The following is a 14,811-nucleotide window of genomic DNA, read 5'->3' on the forward strand; positions in this document are numbered from 1 at the left end:
GTAGTAAAGGTCATACTGTAGGTCACATTAATGGCAAAAACAAGTTTGGTTCTTTTAGCTTATGAATTATACAGTACATATTTTATGTACTGTATTATACCCCAAAAACCTGGGATTTGAACAAGGGTCTGAAAGTGGCATTAAGCAGGCCCAAAAAATGTCATGTAAATTTGACACAACACAGAGAAGAGTAATGTTAACAAGCCTGCCGAATTTGAATGAATAAAACAAATCGCTAAGTATATAAAATCAGATTTCAAAACTTATAAGGGCCATGTCCAATGGATGCGCCGAAAGAAATCAAACGTACTGAAGGGGTGAATAGCTTATATGATGTCAAATCTCATTAGGAGGCTCAACTTCAAAATTGAATGGTTATTGTGGAATATAATCATAAAAATAAGCATACGTCACCGGACCCTCATTGTCGGTGACATAATGTCACAGCCGAACACGGCAACTGACGACAGCGGGAGGGTAGGAGGAAGCCCAGGTAGTTAGACAGTCGGCACTGCCCCATTCACTAGTATCAAGTCAAGTGGTTTCAGCACTTATTTAATGTATTTAGAAACAAAACACGGATATCTGCTTAGAGCCCCTTGAAGACTTTTTTTTAATCTACTGCGAACCTTAAATATAAGATCATTTTAGACATTAAGTAGCCTCAAGACCAAATATTATTCATGAACTGAATGTAAAGTGGAATTATATATATGAAAACATAATGCCTTTCACAAGCTACCATCATCGTCTAATAAAAAGCAAAAAACTAATATAGAAAAAGTCATGTTTGTCGTGTACACTACTGTACATGAGACACACTGCTTGTTTTAACTTGTTCATGTAAATGCTGTATTTGTAAGTACTTTCAAAATATTTCCTGTCTTGTATATTAGTTATCTTTCAATGACCCGAATTAATTGAATTCGTAAATTTTGTCTGGTGGGGGAAAAAAATAATCCAAAATGTGTGCAGTATAAATATATACAGTATTTAAATACCGACCAGCATTTGTATGGATATGGTCTCATTCTCACTGAGAACATTTAGACAAAAACAAAACTCAAACATGATCTTTATTCTCCAAATATACAGAGCAAAAGCATCATAGATTCACAGACCAGCACAGTTAAAATACAACCTTGTTTTTCTCTTTTACTCCATACAGGTAGGCCCATTGAGTAAAACAGCTCCTAATAATTTACATGTTGACTTTTGATTCCTATCATCCCCTTAAGTCACTTTTCCAAACCAAGTTCACGTAGTGTTTGCAAATGAAGATGCTTTCAGTGCAAGAATTGTTCTCATTTGAATTACAAATACGTTCCAGTTATTGTGTGACTTTGTGTACATTGTATGCTGCATACTGAACCAGGGCCATCCCTGCTGGGTCTGAAGCATATTCTGTCAAAAACATTTAAACATTGTTAGCCCCACTCATTTTCTTCCTTGTACACACAATACACTGATTTGTACAAAAGAAATAAATTAATTGAGAGCAAAACAGAGATTCAGAAAACAATCACATATTGAAGAACTTGTTCATTTGATGGCCTCTACATTTCATGGCACCTTTTCATGGCAGTCTTCCATTATGGACAGCATCGTATACAACGAGGTGGACATATTGACCGACGTTCCTTTATCCACTTTCCTCAAGACCTAGAATTACATTTGAGGCAGTGAACAAGTAACCAGTGGCTTTGTCTCTCATAGAAGGATCCCCATTCCAGTTGTGTTGAATGTAGCACAGACTCGTCTTTGGCATGTCTGAAAAATAAATCACTTTGTTGGTAGCACCCCCTTGTAACTGTTCTGGGTCTTTGTGTTTATTCATCTGTTTTGCCCTCGTATCTGCACGCTGCTTGTTGTCTGACAAACACAATGCAGCAGCCTACAGGTGAAAAGGGCACATGGGCTTTGACTCTTTCAGCGGTACATTCAAGGCCATGGGATGGTGGAATTGGGACAGACGGCTGGCCTATAAAATATTAATCATTTTGCTTTGCACTGAGCCTGTTCGCTCAACCAGTAAAATAAAATGCATTGTTTTTGGGGGGTGTGTCATTGCAGGCGATCCACGAGACAAAGAAAATTGGACCTTTTGGACTAGATCTGTGTTGTTTTTACATCCAGGAGAATATGCTGACAACATATTTGCCAATTGATTCAGAAAATGAAGGCATATTGCAACCACACAGTAACATTAAAATTGCCGCAAAGCAGCCCTACATCTTCATTCTGACTAAACAATGCAACGCAAGGTCCTCTGGGAAAGAATACCCGAAGGATACCCAGGCAAGACTGGTGTATTTTAGGCCACAGGTTATTTTATTTTTTTTCCCCCTATGAAAAACAAACAAATAAATCAATAAATAAACCCAGCCAGGATGAACAGTTTCATAAACATTGCTTTCAGCATTTAATTTTCATTAATTGAACTAACAATATGTTGGCTATTTATTTGTTTATGTTTGATCAGCCATAATTTTGTGTCTTGCATTGCTCAGCCCGAGTGTTAAGATTTTTACTTTTTTAACACTTGCTTTTGTTGGGGATGTGTGTTTAAGAAGAAATAATAAAGTGCCATCCCACAACTAAAGAAAAACGAAACAAAGTTGAAATGTTACAAAAGTAAGGTCTCAATGTTACAAGTTGCTGGTACTTTGATTTAAGATTTTAAATTGTATTTTTGTCATACAGTGGTATGTGAACAAAGTCATCATTTTAATAAAGGTGAATGTTAGATTTGTTAAAAACCCTTTTAATCTTCGAATTCAATTCATGGTTGAACATATCCAACAAACGAGGTTCTTCTCAGAACTTGTGGAGTTAATGCTTTGCCTCTCACAATAATGGTTTGAACTTTGAACTCTAAGTTTGTTTAACCTTTGAGGCAGATATTTCCAGAAATATGTTGGTGGTCCGACTTTTACTTTTGGGGCATTTGACCTAATATATTCTACTGTAAATTTTGTGCCCTGTAATTTTACAAATTAAGTCACCAAATATCACAACTGCTCTTTTTAATCACATCATTACTTATTTTATTTTTTATTTTAGTGTGGCACAAATATTTAATACTCTATAGCTTTTGAACCTGGACTGGTGAGAAAAAAAAAATCTGTGTACATCTGCCTTAAACAGAAATGGATTGGCAGTGGTTACACGTAGCAGGAGAAAGAATTCTGTAAATAAGCATTTGTCACCACTAGAGATCATAACCTCAGTGATTTATTCATTGTTTGTAACAATTCATGCTTGATTATGTGGCAAGATATGTTGATTGGTCGAGTTATAGATTCTGTACTTCTTTGAAAAGTTGGTCAACCTGCAACCAGATAAAATAGCAGTAGGCGTCTCTCCGAGGGGCTGAAGTTATTAGAATAATCAACTTGTACCTCATCTCACTTCTAAGGAGTGCCAGCTAAACTTCCAGCTTCTCATTTCTATCAAATGTCCTGTGTTTAGCTGCAAAAGTCTTCCCTGTAAAAATAGTGAAGGGGAAGTGCTCACTTAAGCCTTCTTTCATGTAAATTTGTGAGAGAAAAAAGCAGACTTGATGGAATTCATGTAAGTGTCTGTACAGTTTGTGACGTATCATGGATTTGATGAGCTTTAATATAGTTAAACGTGATGACTGAGAAATAAAGAAAAACAAGAGGGGGAAAACTATACACAAAAAAGACAGCATTTAAGAAATGTATATACAGTCTGCTAAATTCCAAGATGGATTATCAATGTTTAAACTGACCTTTTTGCATTCAAGTGTACAAATGGGACCAGTTCTTTTATAAATTTATAGTCCACGCCACAAGCACAGTTTCAAAACCATTCGCATACCTTGAGAGTAATTATTTTTAATGTGCTTTCAATGCTTATTCTGGCCAGGCTGGTGGTTCGCTGGGAAACTAGGAAGAAACCTTTATCAAGATCACCTGTATATTAATTGTCATTGTTGTTTGCAAAAGTGGGCAAGCAGCTCAGTCTTGAGATCTATACTTTAACTAACCTTACAAAGCCCAAAGCATGATCAAAGATGTGGAATTTTGATTACGGGTAAATCAAATTTTAATGAAGTTTGATGTTTTTGTATACCAGCCACTTAATACAAAATCATGACATCATGTCCAATGACTGACAAATATCTTTAGTGGCAGCATTATTCATACCACTTGTTTTTATTTATTTATTTATTTATTTTTTAATCCCACATCAGTATAATACAAAGTGTGACGATAACACTTGACAGTTTCACTTTGAAACATTGTTTTATGATTGTTTTTGGAGAGGCAATTTTTCTCTATTCTGTCTCTACTCTCCACTAAATAATCCAAATTTAGCATATACAGTGCAAAAAAACCAAAGCACTCAAGCATACAGTAGACCTCTGGCAAGGCTGAAGCATTTGTCATTTACAAAATCAATGGCTGAACTGAGAGAACTGCAAGGGTGGAAATGTTGCTCCCATGAATCCAGAAGAAAATCTGAATTGATGGATCCTTAGTTCGTTACAGCTATTGTTGTCCTATTTAAATCCAACAGTTTTTCTCTCTCAAATCCCATCAAATCAGATTATAATTTATCTCATTCTGATGGGGTTTGAGGGAGAAATCATCATCTGAAAAAGTGTAGTTTGCCAAATTTGAATGAAACCTGGTTGGATACCTTTTGATACATAAACACAAGCTTTTTATTTCATTCTTTTGACAAAAATATACACGTACAGTATATTTTATATTATAGTTGGAGCACTACACTGTGGGACTGAGAAATATGACTTCCATTTTCCAGTTAAATGTCTTGGGATTTACTTACATATTTTGCTATAACCAACACATTTTAGCAGTTTTTTGTTCCAAATTGAAAAGTAAAGCAATTTTTTTTAATATACGTATCACTTTGTTGTAATTTTCAAATCATTTTCAATCATTTTTTTTAGAGTGACTATAATAAAATGAAATAATATTAAATTAAAAGTCAAGGTCAAACTTGTAGCCAGGAAGTTGAACATAACCACGTTGGTGTAGATAATAATAATAATAATAATAATAATAATAATAATAATAATAAAGATTCACTGGATGGAAAATCTAAATCAAAAGACAAAAGTTTTGTAAATTTGACTCCTGTGACATCTTGGTCTCCAGTTCCTGTTCCATCAGTAACACTCACTACGCACAGCAATATAACCACAAAAATAAGAATCATCAGGACAATATGTTTACATTTCATTCAGTGTGTGTGGCTGATGACTTCTGGTGCAGCACAAGTTAGTTTACAGGCTGCATTGTGTTCCGTTATAAATGATACCTCTCCACGTCAACAGAGAAGCTGATATCGAATAAGCCCGCTTTGCTGAGTCAACACTTTTCATTTCTAACAGGTCTCAAGGCAAAGTAGATAATACATTTTTGGGACAATGTGAACCAATGTTTTCTCTTTAAGATTCAGAAAATAATTTACAGTCATATACAATATTTACACTGATATTCTTTAATCAGAGCGTCAATGTAAAACTCAAGACTCTGGATTGCAAATGTGGTCTCAGCCCTTCTTTATCTTCTGCCTCTATGGCCCAAATACAGCTCTTCTATTAAACATGTCTGTGGGCATGTGGAGAGACGCAAGTTTTACTCCACCTGTTCAGGAGGAAAGTTGCAACAAGCCGAGCTTAGGGCCGAAGGAGGTAGGGGTTGGTGATGGGTGTTGAATTGTCATTGCAACACTTAAAAACCTCGTGCACATACAGTCATTGTGCTTGAAACTACAGTACATGAAAGAGTTGTGGGAAAGTAGCTCACACTTGTACTCTTTCACTCCAACACTGATAAGAATGATTTTTCTTTTTTTAGAACGACAATCTTAAAAAAAATGTATTTGCAAAGGGAGCAGATTATCAAACAAAGCCTTGTTTTATCGCTGACCATTAATCAGCGGAACAATCCCATGTGGTAAATCACTTCAAGCTCCATATTTGGATTGTCTCTGTGTTGGCAAACATCGCTGCTGTGGCACTACTCAAGATTATGGATTCTTTAAAAAAGGACGCGTGATTAAGCAACACGGCAGTATAAGGCTTCTTGACCCACATTTGAAGAAATTGCGAAGTCTGAAAAGAAGTCACAACTTTTGATCAAACCACCCGTCTCCTGCACCTCCAGAAGAAGATACAGTTTCACACTGAGGCTTGTTCACACCCTGTTTAAACAGCATCCCTCACTTCCTGGCTGTCAGACATGGGTCTGCATGCGCTTCTGCAGGGGCCGGGTTAGGTCTGAGTTCTGCGATGAAGACTGGGAGTAGTGGGATGACGAGGAAGCCGACGCCTTGCTGTCTTTGTCGAACTGCACGTAGCCGTCCGGCTTATTGTAGCTGCTGACGCTGCTGTCGCACTGCGTGTCGATAAAGGAACTGGAATCGCTTAATGAGCCACGTTGGAACTCCCGCTCGCAGAGCTCAATGGAGCTGCTGCCCATGCCCAAAACAAAGCGTTGGCTGTAGTCGTACAGACGATTGGGGCCTGCTCCGAGAGTAGAGTAGATGTTGGTGAAGGACATGCCCGTTGGTACCCGCTGCTTGCCTAGGGTGCTTGTGTTTGTTGGATTCCTCCCATCAGTGGACTGGTTCCCCGCCATGGTTGGTGTCGGGTGCTCCTTGAACGTATTGACGCTGTAGTAGCCATTTGTGGGGTCCTATTTGGAAAAATAATCAAATGTAAAAGTTTCTTCTCTAGGGTAACAGTCAAAACAAATTAAATGGGGAACTTGACATAAAAGACAAACTCTTTTCATCGTGTACGTGCTTAATTGTTGTCTCCTCAAAGCTCAACAGAAGGCACGGTCAAGCTCACTGTAATTACCATTCAAGAGAGTGACTAAATTAGGACACATGCTGCAATATGAATCATGGCGAACTATGACAAACTGTTTGGATTTAGTCAGCCCCATTCTAACCTTAAAAATCATGCTTCTCGCTAATTAAGCGGGCCTTGATGATTCATAGTTTGGTATCCAATGTGTCACTGCAAAGTTCAATCACACACCAGCTTTAATTGGAGCAAAACACATTGCAGTGTCTGTACTGTCAAGCAGGCTCAGCACCAAAACGGTTATTGTGCCTATAGCGGTGCCATCGTTTGTGCGCTTGGCTGCAGGCACCGCACTGTCACCGAGGGTCCAGTTAGGGGACGGGCGTGCATGTGTGTGTGTGTTATCCTCATGGGAGAGGATGTGAATGTCAAGCATAGTGAGAGGCAAATCCCAAAAGAAAAGCGCTCATAATGGGGGAAATGAGAGCAAGCCAGCACGAGAGGATACTTGTTATGCTTGTCTGTATCTGACGGCGTACAGGGAGATGGTTCGCGTCTGGCCTTTATCTCTCATTCAGGACCCCTGTTGGCCCTCACGCCTGTTGCCACTAATGTGGGGGGTGGGGGTGGAGGGAGGGGGGGTGTAGCTCCAGAGAAAAACATGTAGGCCTTTAAACACGACAAAAACACCAGGGAGTCGCTGCCAATGCTCATCTGACCAAAACGCATGGGAGTCTGTAAATTTTGCAAGGCCTATATTGATACCCGCTGGGATGCTGCAGTGACCAACGTGACATTCCTTATGGGATGTAACCTTTAGGAGACAATTAAATGTTGTTCTTCTGTGCCACTTGTTCGCAGCAACAGACTGGTCACATCATCTTTGGGAATTGTTATAAGGGAATTTATCTTCAAGAATAAACTCCTACTGAATCAATCTGTCCAACTTGATTTACGGATGCATTTAGATGAAATGCACTAAAGGGGGGCGTAAACATTCATCCATTTTCTTTACTGCACATCCTGTTCAGGATCACAGGGAAGCTGGAACAGATCCCAGCTGACTTAAAGCAAGAGGGGCGGGGTGGACTGATTGCCTGTCAATCACAGAACCGACAACCATTCACATAATACAGGCAATTTAGTGTTCAATGTGAGAGAAAATAGGCTACTCCCAGAGAACCCGCAAACACAAGAAGGAAGTGTTAAAGGGGACATATTTTGCCGAAGCAACTTTTTCTAGTATTTGGGATGAAATATTGTCACCAATGGTGCCTCACTAAACATATGAAATATAAATTAAAATTGTTCATGCATTCCTGAGATCCAGATGTTTTTCTGCTGAGAGGCTTAAAATCAGGTCATTTGAATTTTTCAAGCTTATCTTCGTCACTCGCAGAGCTCTCCGTCGACCTCTCCACCCCCGAGCCAGTGCTGTCAACATAACAACATTAATACATGTGCTCTCACAAGTGGGTCTTGTGGGGGCTTCAGGGGGGAGGGGCAACCAATCAGAGGAAAGGGGGCGGTCTTAGCCAAATATGGACAAAGCGGATAAAAAAACTGGGTCAAACAGAAGTAGCTACCAGAGGGGCCTTTTTTGGACACTTGTATGACAAAACCAAGGTGTTTTACAAAATGAAATCGACACTTTTACACTAAGATCATGTTAGAGAGTCACTCTATGGAGGTCCACATAGCCAAAATGTAGGACCTTTAAAACCATACAGAAAAGCCACATTGCAGGATTGAAAGACATGGGCTTTTAAGGCACCACACACACACACACACGCACACACACGCTCACACACACACACACACACACACACACACACACACACACACACACACACACACCATACTGTATGTCATTTACATGGTCCCTTGAGCCAGAATAACATTTTATTTTCACTTTATGTCGTTGACAGGTAGGTTGTGAATAAAGGGTTCAAAAAAAGAATTTTGCTCTGTTGGGGAAATTTCAAAAAATAAGTTATTTTTACAGCAGTGGGCTGACTGGACCGGGAAAGCATAACCACCACATAACCACAAATATGACTGGGAACATATAACAAAGTATGAAACTGAAAAATGGGCCATGCAGCAGTATAGCTGACTGATGAAACTAAAAAGATAAGCCACGAAAAAAAAAAAAAAAAAAGTCTGCCAGATCCCTTGTAGATCACTTATGGAGGAGTTGTGCACTAAAGGAGAACTGGTTGCCAGGTGCCCCCTTCAGCACGAACACATTCATTCATGTCTGCTCATTGGCATGTAAATTGGATGAATGGCTACGAAACAACAACAGACATTTACTGCACTGCATTGAGTTAAGAGAGGTTTGGTTGTCTCTGACCACACTTCTGTCTTAGAACTGCTCCATATGTGCAGGATGTGCACACGGTGGCACGATTGTCACTGATCAAACCAGAGAACGCGGGAGTTACACTCAACTATCAAGTTTCTAGATTTAGCATTCTTGTCTGTTGTTACCAGCCAACAGGAGGCTTAAGCTGTATGACTGTGACTCATGCTTTGTTTGTACACTGGCACACAATCATGGTCCCATTTTCAACCTGATTTCAACTTTTCAGCAGCATACAAAATGGGTATAAAGATCGCAGATTATTATAGGGATTGTGGAAACACTGCAACTTTTAAATATTACGTTTTTTTTTTCATTAAACAATGGTATGGAGGGTTGCAAAAGGCTAGAAAATTCCAGTTTCATGTGAATAATCAGTTAAATTACATTTCCTTCCATTGGTTTATTGTGAGTAGTACCATAGAAAAAAATAATCAAACAAACATATTTCCGATGAAAATTAACTTCATTCTGGTTTCTACTTCAATTCTTTAAATGCCCATATATTCACATTCATTTACATTTCCATCAATTGGCATGAAAAGTTTCCAACTTCAAACACAAATTTTGTTAATTTTGCAACCCTAGTAAAACTATGACCTGTGACTAAGGCTACGGTCAAACTGCAGGGTATGATGCCGAATTCTGATATTTTTGTTTTGTTAAATCTGATCTTTTTATGTAGTCGTTCACATTACAATAACAATGCGACTTCTAATGTAAATGAAATGCGTCCTTGAAATGACGCGCATGCAGAAAAAGCATGATGTTACGTGGCGCAGTCTTGAACAAAAGTAAACACTTCAACAAATGTGACATTTGTCTCCTTTTGATGGTGTATGGGTCAGATGAAGGCGGCCTGAGCGTCCAGACTGCAGTCACAGCGGATATATATCCATTTTATAGCCACACACGAAAGAGGCCTGGGTTGGATTTGAAAACAAAAAAAAAACAGTCATAATTTTACTGTTCACATTCACATGAAAAAAAATCAAATACATATCATATATCGGCAAAATAATTCTTAATTGTATTAACAGTATGAGCATAGTTTAGGAATCCAAATAATCGTGGAGCAGTACAGCAATTGTATTGGATCTCTTTAGAGCCAAATGCAGGTGGAGTTTCATCCATCCATCCATTTTCTGCACCGGTTATCCTTACAAGGGTCGCGGGCATGCTGGAGCCTATCCCCGCTATCTTCGGGCGAGAGGTGGGGTACACCCTAAACTGGTCGGCAGGGCAATCGCAGGGCTCATACAAACAAACAACCATTCGCACTCACATCCACACCTACGGGCAATTTAGAGTAAAAAAAATAAATTCTGATCTAATTTGCAGAAGGAATCATAATGCATATTCAAGACTAGGACCATTATGATCCACATGTAACCTTTTTATCCTAATATGTATAGTGACTGCTTTTTTTATCAATCCCATAATGGTTCCATTATAATGTCCCAGGCATTTTTTGAAATAATAATGATAATAAAATTGTTCAATCAGATATTGAGTAGGGTATGAAATGTAATTTTAAAGATGAAGAATGCTACTTGAAGAGTAAGATCAGGTTAATTAATTCCCACAACCTCTCTCAGTCCACTATGCTTTGGGAAGTAGTCCAACCACATCTATACACTCTATCTTAAAAATGAATCGTCTTTCTCATGTTAAGGGCCAGTCAAGAGCTAATATATTGAACCACCATCTCATTATTAAAACTAGCCCTGCAGGACACATTCTGCCTCAGGATCTATCACTGAAAAAAATCACATACTGTAAATTGGTGAGACATTAAAGCATTTTGTCTTTTTGTTGAACGCAACTTTGCGGCCCAAAGGCATTCCTCTCACCATTACAGCTTTTAGTGCCTTCATGCTGTCATTGATCAAGAGTTGTACCTTAATGTGCTGATAGTCTTTCTCTTCCTCTTGCAGAACCTCCAGCTGCTTCAGAGCAGACTCCTGCTGGAACTCCCCACGTTCCACCTGCATTGAAATCAAGAAAAGTCTGAGAGCCTGTGGAAACTCTTCCATTCAAAGTACAACAGAACATTACAGATGGAAGATTCAAACTTTAAGCAATTGTTCTATTTTAGTATTTCGAACACCTTCACTTGGTGCTGGCAGGGAACATTAATAATGTATACTTGGAAATGTCTTCCCTTGACAAAGTGCAATTTTGTAAGATAGCTGAACTCATTTTTGTGCAAAGGAAGAAGCGGAGCCCAAAACCTTTTTCCTACAAATACCCCCACCCTAGAGCAACATGCACAAAAACCTTAATCCTCCAAAAAAAGGGTCTTTCTGTGTCTTGCAGGCATGGAGCTATACAAGTACACCCACTGTAGGATTAGCCAGTCGGAATAAACACTGGAAACAGTATTGCCTGCAACATCATATCGATAAATTTAGCCTCTGAGCCTTTACTACATGTCTTTTTGTTATGTCCTTACTAATAAAATAATAAATTCCACAGCTTTGCCTTTAATAGTGTATTCGTTATGCTAATGTCAGCTTGGAAAGGATACACATAACTATAAAAGCTAATTTTTCCGGGATTCTATTTGTGACAAAGAAGACAAGAAAAGAAGGAAAGTAGTATGTTGTGACACTCACACTCACCATCAGTTGTTTCATGGAGGTGTGCTCTTCGTTTTCTCTAGCGGCATTATGGTCTTTGTGCACAATTTCCACCCGGATGTCGTTTTTTGCAGACACAACTCCTTTCAGATCTGTCAGAAACAGATGGCACATTTATCTCAATAAGCTTGCATAAACACCATTTTGTATTTGTTGACATTCTAATTTCCCCTCGTGCGGTTTGCAATATGACAAATTTTAGCGACATCCCTGGGTTTGTGATAGACTTCCCTCCCCTAAAAAAAGAACAATACACAACAATTATTAATCACTTGTTTCCTGCCAACACAAGATTATCTCGTCCTCCATACAGTACATATGCAGTCTCACACAACCTTCCATGGTGGCTCATTGTGTTTGGGACAATGCTGATGATACTGTCAGATAAATTCTTACTTTCTGTTTTAATTTTGCTTGCAAGTTCTCTCTGGTGAGCACAGATGGAGACGGGCAGTGAGGGCATAACCAGGTGCGCTTCCTCTGTAGTATACAGACAATAAACATGCTGAAGGGACCAGTAGCACAGTTTGTTCGCTTCTTGGAAAGAAACAGTTGCTGACTGCCTCAAACCTGAGTCACTTGGTACATGGGTGGGTGGCAGTGAACATGATGCAAATAGTCTCAAATGTGACGCAGTCAGACTGAGGTTGCGTGGGATGAGTCCTTAACGCAATCTGGCTCATAATCTTTGCAGCACAAAAAAGATGTCCATCTCAAGAAGGGATCTCATCTTCCGTGGAGTGTGACAGTTTTGCTCCTGTCATTTATCTTTATTTCAATCGCAGCTTTTGTTTGAGTTAATGAAAAACAAGATCTGTTACAATAGATGGACATGTTAAGTGTAATGGTGGACTTAATGATATTTTGGCATGCATGTTTTCACGGGATGTGATAATGACGAGCAGACATACTTCTCTGGGAGCGGGTACAACAGAACGCTCCAATGGTTCCCATGAGGACGATGAGGGCAACAAAAGCTCCCACGGCAATGCCGATGATCACCGCTACGGGAAGGGAGTCTATATAAAAAAAAAAATAATAATAATAATAATAAAAAAATAATAATTCAGCGATAGAGAGACACCAGAAACAGTTCAACATTTTGGCACAGACTTCATAAAGTATTGCAACAAAACTTTGTCGAACACATTTGGACAAGACAGTGGAGCTATAAGAGTAGCTCACTTCACAAAATCGTACGCTTTAATAGTTGTATGTGATGAAGAGCTATCAAAAAACATCCATTATAAAACCTTAATTAACTGTGCAAGCGATGTTTTACATACAATTTACTTAATGATTATATGATTAAAAATAAGTTAAACTGTTGTTAATATCCCAAAAATAAAACAAAACTCTCAAACAAACACACTCACACAAAAGTTGTATTAAAGACGCACTTGTACATGTTTAAACATGTATTGTCACTCGGTGTGAAATTAAATTAACCACGAATGTACTTTAAGAAACATCTGATCACAAGTGAGTAACAGCTAGTGGATTACGTTAGCAACAGATTGGATTCAAATAACCAAAGCTAATCACATAATATGATAATATGTCTTTGTTTCACATGCTGGTTTTATTTCTTTTTATTTTTATTATTCTGATGCTGTTATTTAATCTGAATATATGGTACACCCATATGCACTAGGCCTCCAGCAACACACCTTCATTTCCATACTTTCATCACAACAAGCTTCAGTCCCAAGATTGATAGGATTGTTGCTTAGATATTAAGGACGAATTCTGGAAATTTCACATCACTTTGTGGGGACTGTAACTATTCTCTTTTTGGCAAACATCTGAATGTTTGGTAAGGTATTAATGTTGTCCCTAGTGCTGATTATTCTTATTGAATATTTTCCCAGAAGGCTCTTTAGTGGCAGTGTGTATTGGTTTAACCACAGTGGTCCTGATGTATGTCTTGCACAGATGAGTAGCACACTGCAGGACGAGCAAGATCTCAAACCTGCGGGCAAACATCTCCAACATTAAAGGTCCTCGTCAAACACTTTAATGAGGGCCGGAGTTGCCCACATTTATGACCTCCCTGCAATTTTAAACTGAAGCCAAACAACCAAGTGCTCTTCCTACACCATTAAAGGCTGCTTAATGTTGCCATTGGTCAATGTCACTTGCACATAAGCAGCTTATAATTTATCATTTGCGATGAGTGCGAAGACTAAACAACCTTCTCGGTGGCAGGGAGGAAAAGGTCAACAGATAGAGGTATTACTTTTTAAAAGGGTCTCTTAACAAAGAAATAAATAATTTAATGTCTCTATTTGGGATGTTATATTGGGCTATCTTAACACAAACACCCACCCATGATTACTGGAACAGCTGTAGAAGAGTGGTTAAAAATGTGGCCTGTGACCATAAGACTCTTACGTTTGGTTCCCTTGATGAGTATAAACTCTAATAGCACAGATGCCCTTGGGCAAAGGCCCGTAATTGCACATTCCTCCAGTGTGTTTTCTATGAACACTCCTGTGCTTGGTTTCAATGCAGGTAAAATGTGGGGTCTACACCAGCTGTGATGTCACGATGAGTTTCGAAAATTAATTAATCAATTATTACTTTGAGTGCGGACCCTGGTTAGAACAATATCATTCACACTTGATGAGAGAAATTGTTTCAACAGAACCAAACCTGTCAAGTTTGAAAACGGCTAAATAAATGACGCACACATTTGGTCCTGGTTTACTAAGCTTGCACAATGGCATCTTTAATATAGGACCAAATGTTGTTCAGTAAAAATCTGGCGGATAATGTTGCAACCTGCATGGATATGCATATTGGGTTTGTGACTAATTTGTGGTATTCAGCTGAGACTAAGAGCTTCTAAAATGTTTTTTTTCTTTTTAAAGCATTAGGAGCGCCAGATTTGTTTTAACCTAACCTAACAAGTCAAGTCTAAAAACAAAACCCTTAATAGTTATCATGACTTGACATCATGTAATTCTTTGGTCCTGACAATGACACAAAAA

General features: G+C 38.6%; 1 protein-coding gene across 13 annotated transcripts in view; it reads right to left on the minus strand.

Moving 5' to 3' along the window:
- Nucleotides 1-1,059: 1,059 nt before the first annotated feature.
- kirrel3b (kirre like nephrin family adhesion molecule 3b) overlaps nucleotides 1,060-14,811 on the minus strand; it is a 210,009-nt gene continuing 196,257 nt past the window's right edge. For 5 of the 13 annotated variants that reach the window (XM_061782385.1, XM_061782384.1, XM_061782388.1 and 2 more), the window contains 5 exons: nucleotides 12,730-12,837; nucleotides 12,215-12,298; nucleotides 11,795-11,910; nucleotides 11,078-11,164; nucleotides 1,060-6,695 (listed from right to left, as the gene is read on the minus strand). In XM_061782385.1, coding sequence (XP_061638369.1) covers nucleotides 6,234-6,695; nucleotides 11,078-11,164; nucleotides 11,795-11,910; nucleotides 12,215-12,298; nucleotides 12,730-12,837 — 857 coding nt within the window. In that variant the 3' untranslated portion in view covers nucleotides 1,060-6,233. Of the gene's footprint in view, nucleotides 6,696-8,700; nucleotides 10,100-11,077; nucleotides 11,165-11,794; nucleotides 11,911-12,214; nucleotides 12,299-12,729; nucleotides 12,838-14,811 lie in introns of those variants that run through there. The other 8 variants (XM_061782386.1, XM_061782389.1, XM_061782394.1 and 5 more) reach the window with 5 other exon arrangements.

This window comes from Phyllopteryx taeniolatus, chromosome 8 (genome assembly GCF_024500385.1).
Source record: "Phyllopteryx taeniolatus isolate TA_2022b chromosome 8, UOR_Ptae_1.2, whole genome shotgun sequence".
NCBI classification, from domain to species: Eukaryota; Metazoa; Chordata; class Actinopteri; order Syngnathiformes; family Syngnathidae; genus Phyllopteryx; species Phyllopteryx taeniolatus.